The sequence below is a fragment of the Polyodon spathula genome, chromosome 14 (genome assembly GCF_017654505.1).
Source record: "Polyodon spathula isolate WHYD16114869_AA chromosome 14, ASM1765450v1, whole genome shotgun sequence".
Lineage (NCBI taxonomy): Eukaryota > Metazoa > Chordata > Actinopteri > Acipenseriformes > Polyodontidae > Polyodon > Polyodon spathula.
In genome coordinates, this window is record NC_054547.1 from 37,399,770 (window position 1) to 37,425,775 (window position 26,006).

The window sequence follows — 26,006 nt, forward strand, 5'->3', positions numbered from 1 at the left end:
TTCTAGGATGAAAAGCAACCTACACTTCTTCAGATACGTTTCTGTCATTCAACAATAAGCTTAGTACAGTTCTGCATTATTTTTAAATATTTGCTTACTGTTTAGAACAAATTAAAAACAGATCTAGTCTAACCATTTGAAGTATAAATATAAACTTGAGGCAGGAGGTGATTGTTACCACAATCAAAAGATGTTATGACCAAAAAGAACAGACAACACTGCTCCAGGAACATGAATCTCAATATTAAAACAAGCTATAAAACACTTCAAGGCCATGATAAACAGCTTCCTGATTTCTGATTCATCATAATGGAGGCAATAAAGTGAGAGTAAATATGTGTTTGTTTTTTTTTTAATAGCAGAAAATCTGTGAACCAGCGATGGCATCCCAAGTGCCAACCTTAAACACTGGTGCTGACAACCTTGTTTAAAACATGTAACCAGAATCATCACTACTGAGGATGTCAACAGTAATGAGAACTAATGTAAACTCTGCTTCACTTCTCGCAGAACATGCATGACAGAGAAGCATTTAAAACATCCAGAACTAGAATAGAGAACTTTAGTGAGAGATTTCTTTAAAACTAGCCCCTTTTAGATGACCCTGTTATTTTTTTGACTTTACAATAAGCTGTGGTGCTGAAGGACAGCGACGCTGAACACCACATGGAAGCAGCTGCTGCCAAAAGGTTTTAAAAAAAAAAAATAATAATAATACAAAAATCCCATGCTAACAAAAACTGGGGCTTGTAAAGTAGTCCTCTGTCATGTGTCATACCTGGTAGTTCCTTAAGTACCTGAGTACAGACATGACAGAAATTCTAAATGGAATTCTGGCTCCATTTCAATTCGAAATGGCATTCCGGTTCTATTTCATTAATCTGAAACCCACATTCTCTGTTCCATGCCATCTGCAATCCTAGAAAGAGGCCAGACCCCCAACCCTTTCCACACTTCACAGATTCAAGGCTCCACCACAACCTTGAATGAATTGCTCCCCACGTCACAAGTGCTGACTGTTACCGTACTGATACAACAGTAATTGTGTTAACATGAGCGGATGACTGCCACGTGGGAATGACATAATGGGTGTTCTTATCAAAAGGAACAAGTGTGAACCGCAGACGGGAATGGGAGCTACATGCTGTATTATTGTGAATGGCTGATCATGAGGTCATGTTTAAATGATGGAAGTGAGGTGCACGTGTGCTCTTGGGTGGGGGTGCAGGGAACAGTAGCTTGACAGACAGACACAGGTGTGCTTGTGGGGCTTCCATATTCTCTGTTAATGATCTACAGAACTTACTAGATATTATCGTACACTAAATTACTTTGTTATATTTACTAAAACTTTTACAAACAGACATTTTTTAAACACTTGTTTTATAAATACAGGTCATTGGTTGCATATCCATCTGCGGTGGGACCAGAGTCAGGGTGGATATGTAAAAGGTTGGATGATTGAATCTTGTTAAATACTATTACACACAGCTGTAACAATTACTATATTTTCACACAATTATTGTTTTGATATTCAGCTTTTATTAGGGAGCTCCCCTAATTCTCCTATTTCGAAACATACAGGGTATTAATGCTTGTGACAATAGCCGTGATCCGTGTTGGGTGCTTGCATTTGCTGCTGAGTGACGGGAAGGAGATGGAGACAGAGGTTGAAGTTGATATGCCGCCCCCCGCAGGCGAACAGGATTTACTTACGTATCAACACACTGAAAAGCTCACATGACACTACCAGCAATGGCAGCGCATGGAGCACATACAACACAGTGTACAGAAACTTTGGTAGAATCTACCGTCTCTGAACTAATCCTCTCTGTTCAATAATAAACTGGATACATGGTTGGGGCAGATATGTGATGGGTGAATACGCGACGGATTACTGTATATATAATTTGATACTCTGATATATGATACCAAATTAACCTTCAGCGCTCCATTTCCCTTCCATGTTAATGTCCCCAGCAGCCTAAACTGACAATAAAACCATCAACAAAACAGCCTTCTACAGAAACAAGAGAGGACGGGCAAAGAGTGGACTTGCCTTTCAACCACAAATTCAGCAGGTTCTTCAGAAAGAACACCTCATTGTACAACACCATTATGTCATCAGTGTTACTTTCCAAAAGCTACACAGTAGAGTACAAGCTACAAAGGGAAGCGATTATGCTTTCTTAAGATCCCTTCCCCAGGCGTATACCCAGAGCGGGGTTGTATTACTGAGTTTTGACTGCAGGTTAAAGTGAAAACACCTTTCCCAGGAACCCACACTGTTCACTAAAACAACTGCAGATTTCAGATTTCCAACAAACTAAGCCTTTCCACAGAAGCCCTGCTAAACAAAAAAACATTTCTGCATTAGTGATGAAAACACACAAACATGTTATTTATTTATTCAAAGAATTTAGGTTTTTGGTAAAGCCTTTTTAAATGTATTCAATAATTTTTACTATCCCTTTGAATGCTTTTTTCCCCAACAAATAGATTAGTAAATGTTTTGATGTTTGGTGTTAAAATATAAACATGATTGGAATAATTAACACATTTTGTTTGAGTAAGAAAAAAAACAAAAAAACAACACCACCACAGGAAGCAGGTGGCAAATTTTTATTTTTTTTCCCCCCACTCGTCTTTTCCCGAAAGCAATGAAGCGAGAGTGACAAGGGCAATTACCCTCACTTCCTGGTTCCTTGTCATTAGATGATGATAACGCTGCTGCTGCTGCAAAACTATGAACTCTTCAAGGTTCCACTACCTAATTATAACTCCTAATTAGAGAATGACATTGACCACTCACTTTTTCTAATGCATTTTAAAACAGGCTTACTTAAACAGCCTTGATTTAGCTTGTCTAATAAATAAATAAAAGGGAGTGTTTGGGTTACTCATAGATACATATATATATGTGTGTGTGTGATATGAGCAGAGGTATGCTTTTTAAATTCTCCGTGTATTAATAAAACAAATTATCTACAGTAGTTCACCTGCTTGCTTACCGATTGTTTGAGATGCATGAAATATGCAATTGTGGCTTGGCAACTGTTACGACAAGATAGCATTTGGAAATTCATAATGGCTTATAATCTTTAACCATAACATCCAATCTTTGGACCCAAACGATTATATTTTTTATATTTTTGACACTGAATGTTGTCAGATCTTCAACCAAAATCTAATAATAGATAAAAGGGACCCTTCGTGAACAAATTACGGGAAGTTGTCCAGGTCCTGATGCAGCAAAGCATCCCCAAATCATGATACTACCACCACCATGCCTGACTGTTGGTATGAGGTCTTTACTGTGGAATAGAGTGTTTGGTTTTTCGCCAGACATAACGGGGCCCATGTTGGCCAAAAAGTTCCACTTTTGATTCCTCTGTCCATAGAACATTGTTCCAGAACTCTTGAGGATCATCCAGGTGCTTTTTGGCAAACTTGAGACGAGTATTCATGTTCTTCTTAGTGAGCAGTGGTTTCCGCCTTGCTACTCTGCCATGAATCCCATTTTTGCCCAGTGTCTTTCTGATGGTGGAGTCATGAACACTGACCTTAGCCGAGGCGAGAGAGGCCTGCAGATCCCTGGATGTTGTTCTAGGGTTCTTTGTGACTTCCTGGATGATTTTACACCTTGCTCTTGGAGAGATTTTGGCAGGATGGCCACTCCTGGGAAGATTGACTATTGTCCCAAACTTTATCCATTTGGACAATATGGCTCTGACTGTGGTTTGGTGGAGCCCCAGAGCCTTAGAAATGGCTTTGTAACCCTTTCCAGACTGATAGGCATCAACAACTTTTTTTCTGGAGGAATTTCTTTTGATCGTGGCATGATGTGCCTCTAGAACCTGTGTGTTGACAACTTCATTCTGATGGTAAGGGCTAAAGTTAGTCGGATTTATATTGGGCAGGGCTGGCCCAAATCAGGCCTGATTGTTAACCAAAAAGTATTCAAACAGCTGAACCTAATTATCCCTTTAATTGGGTTGAGTTAACTAGGGGGGCAATATCTTTTTCACACCTGAAGATGTTGCACCTTGCACACCAAACAAATGAAAGAAGCACCAAACTTGGGTGTCATTTTTTCTCTCAGATCCTCTCTATATACTACTACAACCCACAAAAAAATCTGAACAAATTCAATGTGAAAAATATGCAAAAATGCAGAAAATCAGACAGGGGGCAATTACTTTTTCACGGCACTGTATGTTCATGTGTTTATTTTGAATACTGTAAAGGGAAGGAGTGTGTGGCTGGCACAGTATGAACTGTACATGAACAGTCTTGTATGTACCACTGTCATAACAGCCACTACTGTATATACACAAGAGAAATACTGGCTGGTTTTGAATTCTCATTTCCTGCCTACTGAGAACCCCCCATTGCTAGTGAACATAACCATGAAGCTGTCTAACACACTCAACACCCAAAACAACCTAGCAGCAACTTTTATTATGAGAGGCAATGTTAAGCCACTGTACTCGTTCTATTTTTAGGGCTAAATTAAGCTCTGTATCAAGGCATGTATAAAAATAACTTTTTTTTTCTTTTTTTTTTTTTAAAGGAAACTTTTATACCTATGGTCTCCTGTGTGGTCTTAATTTTAAATAAAAGGACTCATTTTCCACACCAACACTGGGAATAATTTCCATAGCAACGGCTTTGAAACTCTGATTTCTTTTGAAGGAGAGTCCTTTCCCCTCGTCATGCTCAGGAACCCTGATCAGGACTATCCTTGTTACATCTAAGCCGCTGCTTTCCATGTGTGTAACACATCACCTGCAAAGTATTAGAGTCTGCATCAGTCAAAACGCTCAAAGTTCCATTCTCCTTCTCAATGTGCTCTACAACGGTTCAGCCCTCATGCAGTCTCTCCTGTGTCTTCCACACATGGGCTCTTTGTTACGCTGGCAGGGCCAAGCTTGTCTTCATTGGCTGACTGCAGCCAAGTGCATCCTCCACCCTGACAGATCAGCCCCCATTCATTTAGAGTTTGCAGGAGTGCGGTGCTACCTATGAAACCTCCAGAGCATCTGATAAAACCCGGACCAAGGTGTGATCAGTCTCACCGATTCCTCGAACGAGATTCCTCACATGCAAAAGCACAGTGACAGTATCGGGTATGTCTTCAAACTGGGTTCAGATTATTCTGACTAAGATCTGAAAGACATCTCTGCTACTGCTTATTCACTTTACTATGCATTATGATAGCTTTCACCCATCACGTTTGGTCATCAGTGTGTACTAAATCTCTGGCAGGCTATTCTGGCTGTGCCTGCTTTGGAAACCCTCACCATGCTTTAAAGTGATCCCTTGAAAAAAGGATTTCAGCTGATCCAAAGCGCTGACTTGAAGGCTGCACATTCTACCAGCAGATGCACGCATCAGATGTTTCACTGTTCTATAAACGGGACCCAAGGCACACCGCGCTTCTATTAGGAATTAAAATGTGAGGCTGTCGCACTGTGTGATGACAAAGCCTGAAAGAACAGACTGCACTCAAAAAATCACGCCAGTTAAAAGGGGACTGAGAGGAATGCAAGTTACTTCTCAGCTATTGAAATGCCGGGACAGTTAGATTAAGGAGTGTAGCATTGTCGCCTTGCCTTGTAGCAGAGGTTTTTAATCTCCCTTTCTTAATTTCTTGTCTAACTGATCTAGTCCCACAGGTTTAAGCACAATGGTCCTGTTCAGGTAATATCATCCTGCAAATGAACCAGGACAAAAACAATTATTTCATGAACTTGCATTCAGTTGGTTTGACAAAACCCAGCAGATATGGATGGCTTCCAATGTACGGAAATGTAATGACAAAAGAGTTTCACTGATGGAGGGCAGGACTGCCAGGAGCCCCAGAATGACTAGCTGGGCAATCCACTGCTAAGTCACCGTACCTTTAAACAAGTTACCATTCACACATAAATAAATACTGTGTAGAAGAAAAACAGAAACGAAACAAACTCGCTGTTTAAAAAGGAATTGCTTTTACATTTAATTAATCTCTCTTTTTTTTAAAAAAATAAGATTTCTAGTGCTAAAGTACAGCGGCTTGCTAATCTCGTATATGCACATGATAGTTTCTTACAGCTGCTGTAACCGTATTATTCATAATCATAATCAATAAGGACAAACCTCTCCACACAACTCACCCCATCTGGTCCTTTAATGCACTTTAACTTGCACTTATCTGCTCCCTATTTTACTGTATTTAATCCTGCACTGAACCCAGGTCGGTAGTATTTTGTATTTCGCAAAACATTTTTCAGGACTTCCCAGTAATTATTTGCATATGTCAGACTTCAAAACAATGATATGCTTATCGCTACTGACATCTGACTATATGATAGCTCAAATAGGCCTAAAGGATTATACAGATATGGGATATGAAAACAAACAAAACATTTAATTATCCGTATGGTTGACATGCAAATTTCCTATGTTTTCTCTGTAAAGTTACTTGCTTAAACTTATGATTGTATACAAGGAAATGATGCAATAATTAATCAAATATACCTTTCATTATGATGGACATGAATAGGATAGCTTTCCGCTTTTATTGAATGAACAGCAGCATTCTGGTAACATAGTATTACATGGAAGACCATTTGTTTCTGGCAGTGAGTGAACAGGTACGGCGCTAGTGATAATGCTGCCAATGCTAATCGGAGGTAAGGAGTTACTGACCTTCAGTCCTTCAATGGAGGCATATCCAGTACTGTAAAGGCATTCTGTCACGTTAAAAAAGTGAGCTCTGTAAACGGATATGAAACCTCTAGCGTTTGTCTTTTGCAGAGTCTTTAGTACTTCATTAGGCAGGAAGCAGAGGGTTTGAAAACGCATTACATGTTAAATGGAGCAAATCCGTCTGTGCTAATGTAGCAGAATGGGAGATCCATTATTCTCGCACTTACTTGTTGCTGTCTCTGTACTTGTAGACGTAGCACCCTTGGGGCATCCCACTCTCCCGATCCAAAGTGAAGGATAATTTCAACTGGAAGAGGGGGGTGAAAAAGAAAGAAACAAAGAAAGGGGAGGGAGTTATTACTCAACACACACAAGACAAGGTGCAAGAGATGTACAATCATGATTCCCTGGGACACATTAGCTGGTGAAAACACATCATGAAAATGCTGATGAAAGGACAATTTTAAATAATGCTTGTGAAGCACTGCAATATTGTTACCATTCAACCAGTAGACCTTTTAACACAGAACAGGGAACTGGAACTTATTCACTATCCATTCTTATAGACCAGCAGGGGTGTTCTATAAAAGAGTGGAACTTTCCATGCACTGGAGACAAAGCATGCCCCCCCATCAACTAAAATCAGACAGTTTCCTCTCTAGTGTCTTCTGTTCCCTTTAAGGAGAAGGAAAGTAAAAAAAAAAAAAAAAAAAAAAAAAAAAAAAAAAACACATTAAAAAATGGGTTTGGTAAAACCAGTTGTGTTAAACTGGTCAACACATAACACCAGGACTATATAAAAATGGTCTAAAAGCAGTGAATATTATTGCTTAAACTCCAAATCCTAATCTCTTTACATATACTTGTGTGACAGGTTGAAAAAAGAGGGAAGATTGAAATTTCTCAATTGCTGGGTGACAATGGACCAGGAATCGCATAAAAAAGTGCAGAGCAGACAAGCTGCGTAATTACAGGTCCATTATCTGACTGCCGCTATTCTCTCTACACAGCACCGGGAAACCCAAAGCATCATACTGCGTTAATTGAACCCTACTGGTCTCAGTGGATTAGACCAGTGAATGCTATGGTCTGCAAGACTGAACAGTGGTACGTTGATACCTAGCAGTAATTCATGAATACTACTGATTGATCATCAGCCTTTTCACGTTTCCGTTTTGTATCTAAATTAGTAACATTTAAAATGTACGCGTGTCTCCCTGAAGTGCTGTTTTTTTTTCTTTTCTTAATAGTAAAAGTCCCTTAAAAAGGCCAATTCCTGGCCAATGTCATGCACCATCCATTCAAGTGAAAGAAGCTGGATATTACTAAATACAAAATTTAGTATTAAAAGGTCAGTCAAAGTACAATGATTTTGAAGATGGGAATGCTTAAGGAAAATCCTCTTTTTTTTTTTTAGTTACAGCTTCAAATAAAAAGTTGCACTAGAAAGATGATACGTGAATGAATAAGAGTGCACCGACACAAGCAGCGCGTCATTGCCAGCACAATAACCTGCTCTGAAGTGGTGGTGATGCACAGCCTTTCTCCACAGCAGGATTTATATGGGTGGGAGTGAGCAGCCTGCTAGTTTACAACATCATGATGACAGAGCAAGCATGTTGCAACGTGATGATCAAAAAAACCAAAAACTAATGCAAATATCTTTATCTTGTTGATCCATGCAACCAAGAGTGTTTGAGTCACATTAGGCTAAGAACCAACACCGACGTGCAAAGAAACATTTTGCGATGTGACAAAGTTGGGTAAAACCAAAACTGTGTAATGAGTTTGAGGAAGTACAGGATCCTTGTTCGAATCACAACAACCCCACTAAAAACCACAAAGGCATGACAAATCAATCTGGTGCTGGAAAGCAGGTGTCGTCAATATAGGAGTTAGGTTCACCTACTGTATTAGCACTGCATCCCTGTTCATATACGAAAGCCCTTGGCTGTCAAACACTGCGCCTGTCTGAAAGCAAACCCACACAAGCTAATGCAATAGAGAGTGTTAAGCACTGGGATTTTATTAGCTGTTGCATGACTACATCACAATGCACTACATCACTCAGCCCTGGAACAAAACAAATGCCATCGCTATAAACCAAAGCTGGACAGGGTTGACCCATGATATGATTAGCCATAGAAATTCACAACACGATCCAGAAAGTCACCGCTCTATTGTTTAAAGCCCGGAGTCCCCTTTATAGTCTTTATAAAGTTAATGGAAAGCTATGGCCAATGGGATGAGGTGCCAGAACCATAGAAAATGGGACAAAAATGGCCATTCAGTGCTGCTCTTAATTGAGTGAAGGTAGTATTGTTAGTGCCTTTCTCGTGGCACCAGCAGGGGTAGTCTCCAGAATGACTCAATTTGACTGCTAGGTCATATTACGCGCCACTTCAAGCGACTGGAATCAGGATAAACTTTTTTTTAAAGCAATGTGGTAAACTGTGCTCCGGAGCAGACCACTTTTCTTTGAAGTTATGGAAAGCCACCTCATCGATCATCGATTTAAAAACCTTTTTTTTTTTTTTTTTTTTTTTTTTTTTTTTTTTTAAGAAGTAGACATTGTTACTTTGTTTCAAACCTGAATGACTTAAATAAACAGGACTCAAAAACAAATTAAATCAAAATAGCTAGCTGCAGGCCTCAGTCCAACATTATTCCCTGCCCCTGGTGAGAAAACAGGCATAGCATGAGTACAGGACTGTTGGAAAGTTCCTGGCTTTAAAACCTTGCCCCCAGGCTTATTTTAAGGGAGTGCTGTATGTCTTCTTTTGAACGAGTAGATTTAAAATAAAAACAAACAAAAAAAAACCTCGAAACATTAAGCATGCACACACAAACACCCAAAACATCATACTGCATTAAAAAAGGAAAATAAAAAAATGGTTTATTAGTCAATCTGGTGATGGCCTCTCATTCAACATTTCATTTCACATTTAAAAAGATTTTTTTTTTTTTATGGTAAATATTAAAACATGAATCACTTTCACTCCCTGTTGTCTCAGAAGAAGAGAGATGTACCCAAACAGGTACAGTTTAATATGTACAGTTTAAAACTATTAATATGAAAAGCCTTGGAAAGCTAGCATGCCTCTTTATTGCCATGAGCAGTGGGCTTGCACGGGCTCGTTTGAGTTTCATACATTTTTTTTTTTAATATTAAAAGGGTTTCATTTTACCATTGGAGAAAGGCTGGCAGTTCAGGGTAGGGCATTCTGAAAAAGGGCACATGGCAATGTGATGTAAGCAAGTCTTATGATTTGAACATCAAAACACAGCAGAAGACAAAGTCCCTTTTAATTTCACTCAAGCAAAATGCAAACAATTCACATTTAGAAGTTACAAGCAATGTAAAAATGCCATGTGTAAATTACTATTAGAACAGCTCTAAAGAGTGTAAGGTACTATTTTCTAAGAATTTAGAGATACTAAAAGAATCAAATTAAATGAAAAACATTTCAACTAGAAGTATTTTCCAATGTCTTCAAATACTGAAGTGGTTTGACATTCACTATATATATTATTTTGATATATATGATAGCTCGATCTATAGATATATAAATAAGGTAACGATAAGGATTGATTGTGCTGCTAGTAGACTAGATTATTTGCACGTGCTGGGAGAAAAAGAAAACTTGGAACCACATGACAGCTGTGTTACGTCTTGACACTACATTTAACCAATAAGAGAGCTGAAGGGGTCTATACGCTAAGACTATATAAAAAAAAATATATATATATATATATATATATATATATATATATTTTATTTGCAGAAATACTGACTGAATGTGGAAATTACCAAACTGAAATGGATGATAAAAAATAAAAATGCAGAAAATGAAAAAGAGCAACCCAATATAATCAGCGAAGAGCAACCTGCTGAAAGAGAACTGGACGAACCACAAGAGGGGGCGCACAAAAAAGAAACATCGTGATAGTGGGTATGATGTTAAGTAGAAAACAGAAAAATGGAAAAAGCTTTTTTACAGCATGGTAGTGGGTGGTATGACGTGCAAGCTCTGCCAGAGACACAAAAAAGGTTGCAAAGGATCAGGGGTAAATGGAGCAGTGCAACCTGGCTACGGGTTAGGGTGGATTAGGGTTCCTTTTAAAAATGGAATGTTTGGATTAGGTGTCGAGGATTTTTTATCGTGCAGTTAAACAGTACAATGCACGCTGGTACTTATTTTTGCTGAAGCACAGTTCAGTTAATAAATGAACAATACACGACATATTAAACTCGCAACAAATAGATAGATTGTTGTCTAATGTCTTTTAAAGTTTTAAAAAATGGACATTCTTTGACACATTTAATCTTTTCAGAGGCGTAACAGTAGACAAGTGGCTAGAATTACAAACCAAAAGACAAAGTTCTAACAAGTCAACAACTTCATGAAAATCAAAAAAAATAATTATTTATTTATTTAGTCGTCGCCAATGGTTTTTTCCCCTGATTTTCTCTCCAGTTAAGAATGCCCAATTCTTATTTTTATCCGGGTTCACTGCTGCAACCTTCCCGCGACTCTGGAAACGGAGGCTGAAACAGGCGTCTTCTGAAACGTGCTCCTGCCAATCCATCATTTTACGCACTGCGAAGCCACAGCGAAGCCACCAGACCCATAGTGACGGAGGAAAACCCAGATCTGAATGGCTCCACTGCAGACCCGCAGGCACCCTATCGGCCACAGGGGGCACCGGTGCGCGGTGAACTGGGGATTTCCCTGCCGACCAAATCCCTCCCTCCCCGGGTGGCGCTCGGCCAATTGTGTGCCACCCCCTAGGTTGGCCAATGACAGAACCTGGATTCGAACCTGCGATCTCCAGGCTATAGGATGCATCCTGCACTCCACATCGAGCACCTTTACTGGATGCGCCACTTTGGATGAAACAAAGAAATGGTAAGCGACTTAAAACAGTTTGTGTTGAAAATGTTACGAGAATTCTATGCTTCAGTGTATAATTGGGCTGGTCAAGAGTACTCAGTTTCTGCATTGTTAATAGCCTCCGTGCTGGTCTCAATCGTTCCGTAAACAGCGCTGACATAAAACCTCAATGGATAACCTGTTGGTAACCAAGTATTTAAAAATGGCAATAATGGGTTTTTGCATTAGCTTTTCCAGGTCAGCGGCAGTGATGCGTGGACAGTGAACTTTGCCTTTGCCTCCTTTTCTGTATCTTTTCATTATCAACAAAAATATATGGATTGGCATTTTTAAATGCTTGGTCACTAACAAGGCTAACATTGCGGGTTATGTAGCTTTGTTTACAGCGTGATTGAGACCAGCGCGGAGGCCAATAGCAAATCAGAAATGGAGTATTTTTTTTTTCTTAAATTATGCTTGTGGGTTGTGTTGCATTAACATATGGCTTTGTTGTTAATGTAACACAATGCACGTCCTGTTGTGTGTTATCCCTTACTTCTTCAATTTCTTCTTATTATTCCAATTCTTTGTCATCTTTAAGGCAAGGCAATTTTATTTTTCTGTTAAAAGTGCTCCCGGCTACAATGCTCTGTCACCCAGCTGTACAGCACTCCTGGGAAGAACTCTAAATTCTAAATTCAGCATCAGCAATATTGAGCGTTTAACACAGAACAACAAGAACTTGCCAATTATTATTTTACTTTGAAACAAAATCACACTGATCTTAAAAGTTTTGTTTTGATATCTTAAATAGAAAAACGTCCATGTTTACAGAGCTGTTGAAAGTCTGATTGAACCCGCATGCCCCCCTCCCCTCCACATTGCTTCCCATGTGTCAGTGATCCAGCTGCCCTACACAACTTCCAACAGTAACTGGACGATCAGATGTGCCTCAAAAAACACAGGAGGGGAGGGAGGGCAAGGATGAAAACTTAACAAGGAAGATACTCTGTCTGTACCTTACACTTTACAAAACATTCTGCCTGGGTGGCAGGTTCTTATTTGCCAATTCCTTATTTGCCAAGAATGTACTGTATATAAACAATTTCAAAGTCGACTAATGCGCCGGTCCTTTCAACTCGTGCAATCAGATAAGGCCAAACAAATCTATTTTTATCTTCCGGCTAGGTCAGCTGCATGCAAAGTGAATTGATGAGGAGGATTTTGAGCCCTCTGTAGAGATATATTTATACGCAGTTTAAACCGAACTTTGAACAAGCACAGACTTGGACTTGCTGACTTTCCACTTGTTTTCCAAGAGAGGCCCTGGATTCCTAATTATTTTATAATTGGATGATATTAATACAGGGGAGCTCTCTGAGCTTGTGTGCTGGTGAGGAGGGGAGCCTGTGATTAGAGATGCTTATTTTGCTCCATCTTGATTTTCTGTTTTTAAAGGCTATGCTTGGGATGCAAGCAGACCAAACTCGAAGGGGAGTTTTGAAGCACGGCTGGCGGTTGCTTCCAAGCTCTAAACAATTGCAACACGTCCCATAGATTCTTGTAGGAAACGTCCAAGCCAAATTTCTCTGGTTTGTAAGACACATCCTTAAAGCCTGTGTAAAAGGTAGGCGACTATGACTTTGATTGTATCTAAATACTCTCAAGAACATGAACTAATGAAAGTCCATGTGAAGTCTGACCACAACTGGAGTTTATGTTTTAATTTAAATGTGACGTTCGTACCACACTCTGTATGAGATTCCCAGTAGGGACAGAGATGTCAGAAGGAAGGAAAGGGTTTGTTTTAAATCAAAAACACACCATTTCTGGAAGCGCTCTTATTTTAAATTTCAATATGTGGATGGTGCATAGGTTCAGCTTCAAGGCATGTCAAACAAAACATTTTATGCCATATTAGCACTGTAATAAACAAGTGAATAAAAACACACAAAAAATGAGTTGGCTCCAACAAGCCAAACAGATGTAACAACCTGAATGCCATATGGATTTACATTTCAAAGAATATCTGTTGCTTTAGCAATGGCACTCAAGTAATACAGGAGATTAGCATGGTGAAACAAATGAAATGAAAATGCATTTTAGTCATTCCACTTCCCCCCCAATGTATCTCCTGTGCATTGTGACTCTTCCAAAAAAAAAAGAGAGAAGCTGCTTCTCCATCTGTTCTTTCAAATCTCCACTGGTCATGCCATTTGTAAGTAGAGCTGCAAAAAACGATAATTCAATCAGGCTCTCCACAGGTGAGGGTCATGGGTGTTGATTGAGCTAACTGACCATTCCAAGTGAAACAAGTGAAGGAACAGCTCGACAGAGTAGGAAAAGCAGCAATCATCTTTCTTTGCTACTTTGTCTTTCTGTGATGCTATAAATGTCTGTTACTTTAAGATGTGGATTAAAACAAACCAAGGGGTGGATGATGCTTATATTTTACTTGGTGTTCTCTGTTTTGTTACATTGCATTACCACAGAAAACGTAAAAGCAGCAAATAATGAAACATTTCAAAAAAAAAAATTTCACTTTATAGGGCACTGCAACTTTAAATGTTACTAAAAACTACAAAAAAAAATGTTGATGTTAAAGATGCGCAATAATTAAGGATAATGTGATGAACGGCAAGATTAGAGACATCCTGTTTCAATGACTCCCACTACAAAGACATAACACCCAACACACAGACCCCTGACCCTCTGTGCTGCAGAGTGTCAACACACCAAATCACACAGACCCGACCCCTCTGTGCTGCAGTGTCTACACACCAAATCACACAGACCCCTGAGCCCTCTGTGCTGTGGTGTCTACACAGCAAATCACACAGACCCCTGACCCCGCTGTGCTGCAGTGTCTACAAACCAAATCACACTGACCCCTGACCCCTCTGTGCTGCACAGTGTCAACACACCAAATCACCCAGACCCCTGACCCCTCTGTGCTGCAGTGTCTACACACCAAATCACACAGACCCCTGACCCCTCTGTGCTGCAGTGTCTACACACCAAATCACACAGACCCCTGACCCCTCTGTGCTGCAGTGTCTACACACCAAATCACACAGACCCCTGACCCCTCTGTGCTGCAGTGTCTACACACCAAATCACACTGACCCTGACCCCTCTGTGCTGCAGTGTCTACACACCAAATCACACAGACCCGACCCCTCTGTGCTGCAGTGTCTACACACCAAATCACACAGACCCGACCCCTCTGTGCTGCAGTGTCTACACACCAAATCACACTGACCCCTGACCGCTCTGTGCTGCACAGTGTCAACACACCAAATCACACAGACCCCTGACCCCTCTGTGCTGCAGTGTCTACACACCAAATCACACAGACCCCTGACCCCTCTGTGCTGCAGTGTCAACACACCAAATCACACAGACCCTGACCCCTCTGTGCTGCAATGTGTCAACACACCAAATCACACAGACCCCTGACCCCTCTGTGCTGCAGTGTCTACACACCAAATCACACAGACCCCTGACCCCTCTGTGCTGCAGTGTCTACACACCAAATCACACAGACCCCTGACCCCTCTGTGCTGCAATGTCTACACACTAAATCATTAGCAGGTGGGAAAACTGGGCCAACACAAGGCAGAGTTTTCATTATGCCCACTGAAAATCAATACGAATGGGTAAGAACACAACAGGAACTGAATTTAGGCGTAACAATAGCATCTACAGGAAGAGCGTCTTAAAATATCAGCAAAGTTTAGTAAAGAAAAAAAAACATGCAACATGAGAAGATAACACTTAAGCTTCTATTTATTCATTGGTTGCTGGATTTGACTTGATAAACCGAGACCAGAACGACAGTCAAATAATTTCTCCTATATTGAACACTACATTGTGATATTTCCTACATCTATTTATTGTTATTACGTGCAGAAATACTGCTCCTTGGTCCATGAATCCTTGTTCTGAATAATCTGCAATGCTTTAGCAAACCAACTGATATCTGATCTGGTTGTTTAAAAAAGCAATGAAACATTAAGAGGGAAATCAGTGCGTAATTGTGCCGGTAAACACTAGCATATGGTGCATTTAAATTAACAACCACAATCAAAGCCGAAACTTGCTTAAGAAACATATAGCTGGCAGCAGAACTAATTCCTGTGCTCTATCGTACAAGCGTCTGGATAAGAACCATGCGATAGCCACCTACTTCAATAGAGAGGGAGGTGAAATACTACAATAAGGACAGTGTTATTCTCCAACCACGGTGAAAAGGACTGATCTTCTCTACAGCATGAACTCCCAAGACCTCTAGAGTATCATGCAGTCCGATCCACAGCTGTGCTACCGATTGCTATTGATGTTGAAGTGCTGTGTGCATATCGCCCCTTTATCGATAGGGGCCCATATTGTAACAATGCATTTACGAGTTTAAGAAAAGGGCTTAGCCATTCTTAAGGGGGTTTAAGAACACCCATTTCGGTGCCCTTGCTCAATAAGAAATTACTTGGGAGAACAGGTACAGTACACTGGGAGAGCCACAAGGCTGATAAATACCAAGTTCAACACAGGGAGCTTTTACTTTGACACCCTGAAAGGCAATGCCTAAAACGGTGGTCTAGTTCACAGAGTTTCTTATTAGCTTCACTCAAGGCTTGAATATGGACTCTGTCCAACAATGATTTAATTGCATGTAAAAAAAAAAAAAAAAAGAACACAACAAAAAGGTCAGATTTAAAAGAAAGCTAATGTCTGATAAAGGTGATATCTTTGATTTAACACTGTTTATCAGATGAACCTCAGCTTTAAATACGCAAACTACGTGCACAATCTAACATCCCTTTGTACCTACATTACAACACCAGCAGTGACCTCATTATGTCTATAGCGAACATCCGATTTTGAAACACAATTCACCTGTACAAATACTACTCCCCAGATTCCTCCTTCCTCAATTCAATACAATGGAAAAACAACAACAAAGAACATACATTTTAAAATATACAAAAGATAAGAGAAACAATACTTTTAAAAAGAACACTTAAAATAAAGAACAGCAAAGCAGAATAGAATAAAAAGATTAAGAAAAAGCCAGTGAAAGAAAGGTGAGTTTTTAGCTTTGACATGAAGAGTGAGAGGGTGGGAGCAGTTCAGCCAGGGAAGGGAAGAGCACTCAAGAGAGTAGGAGCGACAGAGCTAAAAGAATCGCCATCAGGAGTTACACGCTTTGACTTGGGAATTGCTAAAAGGACAGTGTCAGAGGATATAGCGTGACAACAAGGAGGACAAGTATTCGGGGCCGAAGTTATCAAGAGATTTGTATGTAAGCAGAAGAATTTTAAAAGTAACCCTATATCTAGCAGGTAATCAGTGAAGAAGGGCCAGCTGAGGAGTGATGTAATCACGATGCTGGGATCTGGAAACCATCCTGGCTGCTTCATTTTGTACTAATTGTAGTCTATTAATGGCATGTGCTGAAAGACCAGTGTAGAGTGAATTGCGGTATTCCAGACGGGACGTGACAAACGCATGGCAAACTGGCAAAAAGACACATAAGGATAGGGATGTACTTTGGCAATGTTACGGAGATGATAAAAGGAAGATTTAACAACAGATGAGATGTGGGAATCAAAGGTTAGCCCACCATCCAGAAGAACTTCAAGACTACAAACAGAAGGGAAAGGAAGTAGGCAGCAGTTTCCAAAGCTGAGGGAAAAGGAACTGAATTTTTTAAGTTGAGGGTGGGATCCCACTAGCAAGAGCTCTGTCTTCCTCACATTTAATTGTAGGTAGTTGGCAGACTCAATGACTTCCAAGCAGATACAGAGCTGGGACATCTGGGAGGAAGATCCAGCAGAGACTTTCATATAGAGCTGGATGTCAGCAGCATAGGAGTGGAACAGAAGACTATGATGACTAATTAAATGACAAAGCACGTAGAAGTTATACAGTAGTGGCTCGACAACAGAGCCCTGGGGAACACCACATGTGAGCTGGGTTTCGATGCTATTATCACCAGCAAAAAATACAGACTGTGTACAACAAGTTAAATAGGAACTCAGCCACGAATAGGACAATCCAGACAGACCTACATATTTCACAAGGCAATCCAAGAGAACTGTGTGGTCAATGCTATCAAATGCAGTGGTGAGATCAAGGAGGATCAGCACAGATGGCGAGCCTCTATCAGCATTCAGAAGGAGATAATTAACAATCCATACTAGGGCTTAATCTGTACTATGGTGCGGCCAAAATCCGGGTTAGAAAGATTCAAGCAGGTTATTTTCAGTCAGATGTTTCAGCAGTTGGCTGGGAACGACCAGTCAACTGCTGTTTCAGACAGAAATGGGAGATCAGAAACGGGATGGAAAATATAAAGAACAGTGGAGTCAAGATTATATATATTTTTTAAAGTGCAGGTTAAACCCGGGTGAATTTAAGAGCAGTCAGAACTGTACCTGATTGAAGAGAAAAATTGAGAATGTGTGAGTTGTATGAAGCAAGTTCATCACTACATGAATGAACTAAATTTGTAGATTCTGAAGTGATTGGCCGGGATCTCTTTATGAACAGTAAGACCAGAGGCCCTCCATTGCTGTTCAAATCTAAACCCAGTGATCTTAAGTTGTCTAAGTTCAGGTGTGTACCAAGGGCAGATGCGATTATTCTGGAGGACACATGTCTTAACTGTAGCTAATGAATCGATGATGTCCGTTAATGAAGAATTATACAGCAGCACTGCTTCCTCCACAGTAGAAGGGAGAGGGAGAGAGAAAGGAAGACTGAGTAAAAGGAGTGAGATGATAACAGATAACAGACAGCAGACACAGGAACACGTGAAGAAGTACATACATTGAACAAAAATATAAACGCAACATGTAAAGTGTTAATCCCATGTTTCATGAGCTTAAATAAAAGATTCCAGAAATTTTCCATACGCACAAAAAGCTTATTTCTTTCAAAGTTTTGAGGGAGCGTGCAGGACTACAGGAATGTCCACCACAGCTGTTGCCAGAAAATTGAATGTTCATTTCTCTACCATAAGCCGCCTCCAACATAGTTTTAGAGAATTTGGCAGTACGTCCAATTGGCCTCAAAAACGCAGACCACGTGTAACCACGCCAGCCCAGGACTTCTACATCCGGCTTCTTCACCTGCGGGATCATCTGAGACCAGCCACTCGGACAGCTGATGAAACTGTGGGTTTGCACAACCGAAGAATTTATGCACACTGTCAGAAACCGTCTCAGGGAAGCTCATCTGCGTGCTCGTCGTCCTCACCAGGGTTTTGACCTGACTGCAGTTCGGCGTCGTAACCGAAATGCTCACCTTCGATGGTCACTGGCACGCTGGAGAAGTGTGCTCTTCACGGATGAATCCCGGTTTCAACTGTACCGGGCAGATGGCAGACAGCACGTATGGCGTCGTGTAGGCGAGCGGTTTGCTGATGTCAACCTTGTGAACAGAGAGCCCCATGGTGGCGGTGGGGTTATGGTATGGACAGGCATAAGCCACAGACAATGAACACAATTATCGATGGCAATTTGAATGCACAAAGATACCGTGACGAGATCCTGAGGCCCATTGTCGTGCCATTTATCAACTGCCATCACCTCATGTTTCTGCATGGCAATGCACGGCCCCATGTCGCAAGGATCTGTACACAATTCCTGGAAGCTGAAAATGTCCCAGTTCTTCCATGTCACCCATTGAGCATGTTCAGGATGCGCTGGATCAACATGTACGACATGTGTTCCAGTTCCCGCCAATATCCAGCAACTTCCCACAGTCATTGAAGAGGAGTGGGATAACATTCCACAGGCCACAATCAATAGAAGAGTCCAGTCAAACAAGGGTTTCCGAAGAATCTATGGCCATCAGAGGTTGTAAGATGCAAGGCATGAGGGTCACTCTCAGAGTGCCAGGCTTCAGCTAGACAGAGCAGATCAAGGGAAAAAAGTGATTTTTGTGAGAATGAACGACAGTTAAGAAAGGACATTTTAAAACTAATTTGTGGGAGGGAAAGGAGAAAGAGGAGTTAAATCAAAAGGAATCTGGACAAGAAATCGTCCCGACTCCTCAAGATTAGAGAAGGAGGGGACATGCTCCCCCCCCCCAAGAGTACAGGGGGAGAGGGGTTTAGAATAACATATGAAAGCAGACTGAGTGAGTGAAAACAGCACCATACAGTGTCTCAGTGCTGGGATGCTGGATGATCAACCCCTCTGCTGGTGCTGCTGCAGGTGAGTGGCTCAGTGACTCAAAACGGTACATATTTTAGCATTATGGATTACAAATTTTAAAACATTAAAAGCCAGTTTCCATAAAACACAGAATTTGTGGCATGGAGATAAATTAAGCTATAAAGGCTCTAGTGCCTGGCAGATGACATCTGATTATGATAAATTGGTCTATCAATTCCTAATGACTTTCCAGATTGATATTCCTCACAGCTACCTGTGAACTTATCCACATACACAGACCGTGTCACATCAAATTATACTGCCACCTATTTAACCCTTGTTAAGTGCCAATGGAAAACCCAGGTTATACAGCTTCCCTAGCCTCAATACAGTCAGGGTCCATACTGTGTTTGGTAGTTCTTTAGAGAACTCCAATACAGAACAAAGGTTTCGAAATTCAGCCAAAAAAACAAAACAAAACAAAAAAACACAGCAACAATCTAATTGTATTTCAAAAAATGTTGATGTCAATATATAGTATATAAAAAAATACATTAGTTGCATATTAGTGTACAAATTAAATTCATACAATAAAAATAAAGAACTCTTTCTCCCACAAAGTTGTTGTTATTCTAATTTTCTGCAAGCAGGGATTCTCGCTATTTCTATTGAAAGGGAAATTACCAATTACATTTTGAATAGAGGCTTTGTGTGTGAGCACATAGGTCCTAACAATGCCCTTGATGTACTTCATTTGTGGTACAATGTCACAGCCTCTCCAGTCCCTGTTATCACTCCAAACATGTAGGTGCTTTCGTGATGCGCGTCACAGATTTCTTGCTTTTTGACGTCAGCATTTTTAGTAGCGAGTTATCACCTGTATCAGCAGGACAGGGAAAGAGATTAAAACTGGCCAAACACTTTCACTCGGGAATTGCTCCATCACCTCACCCCGTCAGAAAGCAAACAAACCCACAAGTAGGCAGCAGTCTAAACAAACAGGGCCAACGTGAAGAAGCCAGTGTCTTCACAATAAAAGAATATTAAATCTGGTCTTTTTGTAATGCACACAAACAAAACCATTCCCAAATACAAACAAAGAGATGGGGAAAGAAAAGAAAGAACTTGTATCCAGGACACTGAAATGGTCTTGTTCCACTCATCGGGAACTCTTAATGGGCTGGAGTCTTTTATATCCGGTGTTTCATGATCTCTATTAAGATCCATGGCCCTTTGAAAGGTTAATTGCTCCTGCTAATTCCAGCTAATGATAGCCTTGTTTGAATGTACGTCATTCACAAGCTGAATGGAAAGCCCAAGCACTACCTTAGCAGCAGAGGCGGAGTTGAACTTTGTAAAGGCTATGGTGAACTGGAAACTGTTCAGTTTGGCGCACTGTAGAGTACGTTGAGGACCAATTTGAACCAAAACTACACAGTGTGCACCTTGTCTTCGTTTAACAGCAAAGGAAATACCAGTTGCATGGAATAAATAACTTTGACTCTCAAAAAACTAGATGTATCTGCCCCTAGAGGGAGCTTCCTAAAAAACGCAGATAAGACGAAACAAAAGGCTAGACTCCTACGAAGCAACAAATCGTGACAAACAACAAAACAGAACTGGCTGGAGGCAGCTATTATGCAGCAGGGCCCTTTTTAACAATTCAATTAAAACACATTTTACAGTACAGATTTGTGCTATCAAGAGCACCATGCATGGCTGCACTTAAACAGAGGACAACCATTCAACCCGACTCCAAAGAACAAGTGGAGGGGGTGCTGATCGCTCACGGCAATGTTCACTTAATTGACTATTAAAAGCAGCTCATTTTCTCATTGGCTTTAACCAATTCACATCTGAGAATCAGCAGGAATTTATTTTTAAATTGTACATATTTATTGTATTGTATTTATCCAAATCGTATCTTTGAAGGGGACGCAACATTCTTTATTAGTATAAAATGAATTCATATTGTCTTCTTTTTTTTTTAAATAAAGCACCCTGTGTGCTTGTTAATGAAGGGTGTTGTATCAATTCAATTGGCATAATACGATACACAAATGCAATACATAGGCTATTTTCATGAAGTAGTAAATACAAAATATAAAATGATACAAGATAAAAAAAAAACAAAAAAACTGGCAAGTACACAGAGGAAGATCAAAATCTAGCGAGCTGATGGGAACTGGAATGGAATCCTGATAAACTCTGAAAGTTGGTATATTAAAAACATAACTTGCAGAAAAAGGAACTACTGTTTGTCCTCACTTTTAATGTTCCTTCTAGAACCTTCCCAACTTCAATGCATTTCTTATTGATGTCGTGGTTACAGAATATACTCGAGGGAGCTTGAGGGAAAAGCATAAACACAGGGAATCCCAGGAGGCTTATTAGAAATACAGTGGAAACAAAAGCAGCAAATCCCATTCATCCTAACCCTGAACATCCCCAATGCAAATACAATATCACTCTTTAAAACAAGATTTTCCTTCTGGAACTGTGCTTTGCTCTAATAGCTTTCACTTTCAATGTATGTAGCTCTCATTTTTAATACAACAGGAGAAAGTATTTTATTGTACAGGATGATTAGAAAGTAAGTTTCCCACATCAATGATATGGTGCATTGATGTGGTAAACCTTCTTTGTAAATCACCCTGTATAAACCTTGTATTCAATTAAATACTTTTCTCTAGCCCCACTAGGGTTAACTACGCATTTAATATCACACACTTGAGATTGTTACCTACACTCTGGGGCTACCAAAAGCACAAACCTGGAACAGGTGAAACTGCTACGCAACAGGAGTTTTACTGCCATGCCTGTGCAGTGACGCACATGTGCTACAGTTAGAGATGGTCCAGAGATTAGTGAAGGGTCCGTGGGCCTCACCTGGTCCAGCCGCAGGGCTCCTCCCTCGAAGCGCTGCTTACGGAGCTGCTTGGCGATGCTGTGCAGGTTCAGCACAGCCTGGTGGATCTCATCCACGGGGTGCTCTGGGGAGAAAGGGGGCAGCTCCTCCTCAGAGAAGAGCTTCTCCGGGGCTTCGATCATGCTCTGAGCGTGGTCGTAACTCAGCTTCACACATGAGCGGATAACTGTGCGCCCAAACCATTCGTCTAGGATCTGAAGGGGGGGATAAAGAAATAAAGTAGGTAAGTATGAAAAAATTAATGGAGCTGCTCTAATCTAAACAGTGAAATCACAAGAGACTTCCTGAAAGCAAGGCCAGCAAACAAAGAACTTTCTTTAACCACATACACTGCCAGATATCCCGTTTAAAATAAAACAATAAGATACACATGTGCTTTTAAAAACGGCACATCTGAGATCTATATAGCAAGTGGGATTTAGAGATTTACTGCTTTCGCTATAATCAGTTTATTAGAATTCAATCGCAGCTTTCATTTTACAGAGTGCCATACACCCTGCCTAGGCCTGGTTACCTAAAATCCCCTGAGATTTTAGACATGTGTGCATACAGTATATGTTCATGTTTGCACATCAGGTGTGTTTGAAACACCTACGGTTTCACAGCTGTTGGCAGCAGCAATTGGCCTACGTCATCAGTTAATTTATTCCACATTAATGGAACCTGATGGGTGAACTGCACTACAGAGTTTATCAGGTTTTGAAATCTGGACTGTACTGGAGAGTAGAAAAGAAACACACATACACACACACACACACACACACACACACACACACGTAGCTTGTGGATAGTTGCTTTCCATGTATAGGGTGGTGCATTTGAGAGGCAAGGGGATATGAGCCGAGGCAGGATCGTGAATGAAAGTCTTTGTAACCGCCATCCATGACTTTCAGATTAACAGGATCCAAATAGTGGGAGATATGAATCATTAAAAGAAAAAACAAAGAAGAAATCTGATTATATTATACAGCACTGGTTTGGAAGCAAAAGTGGACTTGAAACAAAAGCTTACATAAAAGTCCATAGGGAATTCTGGTGGTTTCAGCTTAGTTCTTAGTGAACGTGTGTCTACAGTACATCACAATTAACCTTGGCAGGCAGTGTATCCCATTTTTAAATGCAACTGTTTGATTTATGCCAGGGGTTGCTTAAACAAGGTAATTGACTCTGTGAGTAAAGTACGATTTAAGAGAGAGTGAAAAAATCCATTAAGCTAAATGAGAGCCAGTACCGGATAATTCAGAAAAAAAAAACCAACATGTTTAAAAAAATATATATATAATAATAATAATAATAATAATAATTCCAAACCTATTATGGAGCTATTTCCAGCAGTTTAAAAGTAAAAAGCAGATCAATGTTCCGTGTCACCTGTTCGTGTGGCTGTGCCAAAACAAAACTAGTTCTATGGACTGACGAGACTAAAACGTTGTTTATCTAAAACTAATTGGGACGCAGTCTAAGCTTGGCAGTAACTTTTGGTAAGTGGCTGAACTGCATGAGTTCCGAGGGTAGTGTTGGGGAAACTCTGGATGTTGAGGGACATTCCAGTGCAGCTTTAATGAAACCACTTTAGGGAACGCAATGCAGGTGTAATAGGATCAATTCAATAATGAAAAAGGACAAAGGCTGGAACAAAGAGCTGGAGTGGAAAGTATAACCTTAGCCACCTCTGCAGAAGGGTCCTGGGGAAGCAGAGGAAAGGGGATTGTTTGTGAAAGAGGGGATCACGGGAGTCCAAGATGCTGCCAAAGTGGCAGGAAGCGCATTTGCAACCCAGAACACGTAGGCCCACGTTAAGCCAGCTTCTGAGTCAGAAAAACGTCAAGGTGATGGATTGGCCTGCCAGACCTCCGGATAGAAACCCTGCTGGATCTGGCAGGAAACAAGAATCCAACAGGTCAAGGTGGGGGAACCAACCATCACACGTGTGAAGAGGTCTCTACAGGCACAGCGTATTGCTGAGGAGTGCAGGAAGAGAAAATACAGTGCCTTCTGAGCTACAGCTGCAAGCGATCCAGCCAAGGAGGAACACTAGCCTAGTTTTTCCAGTAATTCAACCTTTGTCACATTCAAGATTAATAAGAGGCTATAAAAAAATTGGTTAACTCTAAACGCCCCATGGTAATATTTGATTTGGCGTCGCTACGTTGAACAACGCACCTTGTGGACCAGCCTTTCAATGCTCAAATGTATTGTTATGTGGTGTGTTTTTGGTAAATATGCTGCGCACAAAGCTAGACAGAGAATACCAATAATGATCAATACAAATAACAAAACGAAAGAGGCCTTTGTGGACTTTAAACACACCATATGCATGAAAAAACAGTTAAAGCAAGGTAAAGTATATAAAAAAATAAAAATTTACAAAAAAGTGCATGTCGCCAACAATGAGTGACAGAAAGTGTTTGCTGAATGATCAGGTCGGAATAAAAGGTGGATGTTTAAGAATCTGCCTTCTGCAGCATGAGTTCGGAGGCGCACTGGTACACAAAGCAATGTGACCTTGAGGGTCGATCTCAGGTCTCCAGAAAAAAAACAAAAAAAACCTGCAAAACAAACAAAACCGCAAAGCTCCTTGGTGACGCACTGCACCTCGTCAGGAGTTTTTTTAATGAGTCTTGTCTTGAAAGCAGCACAGCCACACTTGCAGCGTGGCTGGTGGGTGATAAGCTGCCAATGTGTTTCATCAATGTGTCATGTCCTCTGATTACCCCCCACTGCCCCACTACCCCCCACCCGGAGACTTTTGACTGGGGTGGGGTGGGGGGTGTGGCATTGTTCTAGTATAACTGGTCCCAGCTATAGAACCATCCTGGCGCTGCATTAAGGTCAAACCCATGATTGTAAAACCACCAGCTCCAGCAACATCATTTATAATTTTACACTTTCTTTTTGACAGCGGTAATCACCTAACTATACAAAACTAGCACTTAAAATGCACTACAAAAGAACAATTGTACATTAGTTAATTACGCGTGGGATAATGACTGAGAATGCAGCATTCACATCAAACGCAAATTCAAACACAATAATTTGCTTTAAAACCAAAAGTCTGATACCAAAGTTCATTTAAAAAAAAAAAAAAAAAAACACACACAACACAAAAAAACAGCCCTTACACACTAGAAATGCCACAAAATGTATTCATTGCGTTACATATCCAAGATACTTATCTCGATTCACCCAGTAAATGGTTATTGCGTCCCTAAAATGTCTGTGCACTTTGAACTATGCTACAGTTGAATTGAAGTGAACTATCAGCAAACTGAGTTCTGAAGAAAGGCTTGTCACTGGGACCGTAACATATGAGGACGTCCCAGCAAGCCACCGGACACAGAATGCAGT

At 40.6% G+C, this 26,006-nt stretch overlaps 1 protein-coding gene across 2 annotated transcripts in view; it reads right to left on the reverse strand.

Moving 5' to 3' along the window:
* LOC121326805 (DIS3-like exonuclease 2) overlaps nucleotides 1–26,006 on the reverse strand; it is an 82,369-nt gene that overhangs the window by 13,564 nt on the left and 42,799 nt on the right. For both annotated transcript variants that reach the window (XM_041270325.1, XM_041270323.1), the window contains exons 13-14: nucleotides 22,619–22,852; nucleotides 6,921–7,000 (exon numbers count right to left, since the gene is read on the reverse strand). In XM_041270325.1, coding sequence (XP_041126259.1) covers nucleotides 6,921–7,000; nucleotides 22,619–22,852 — 314 coding nt within the window. The remainder of the gene's footprint in view (nucleotides 1–6,920; nucleotides 7,001–22,618; nucleotides 22,853–26,006) is intronic.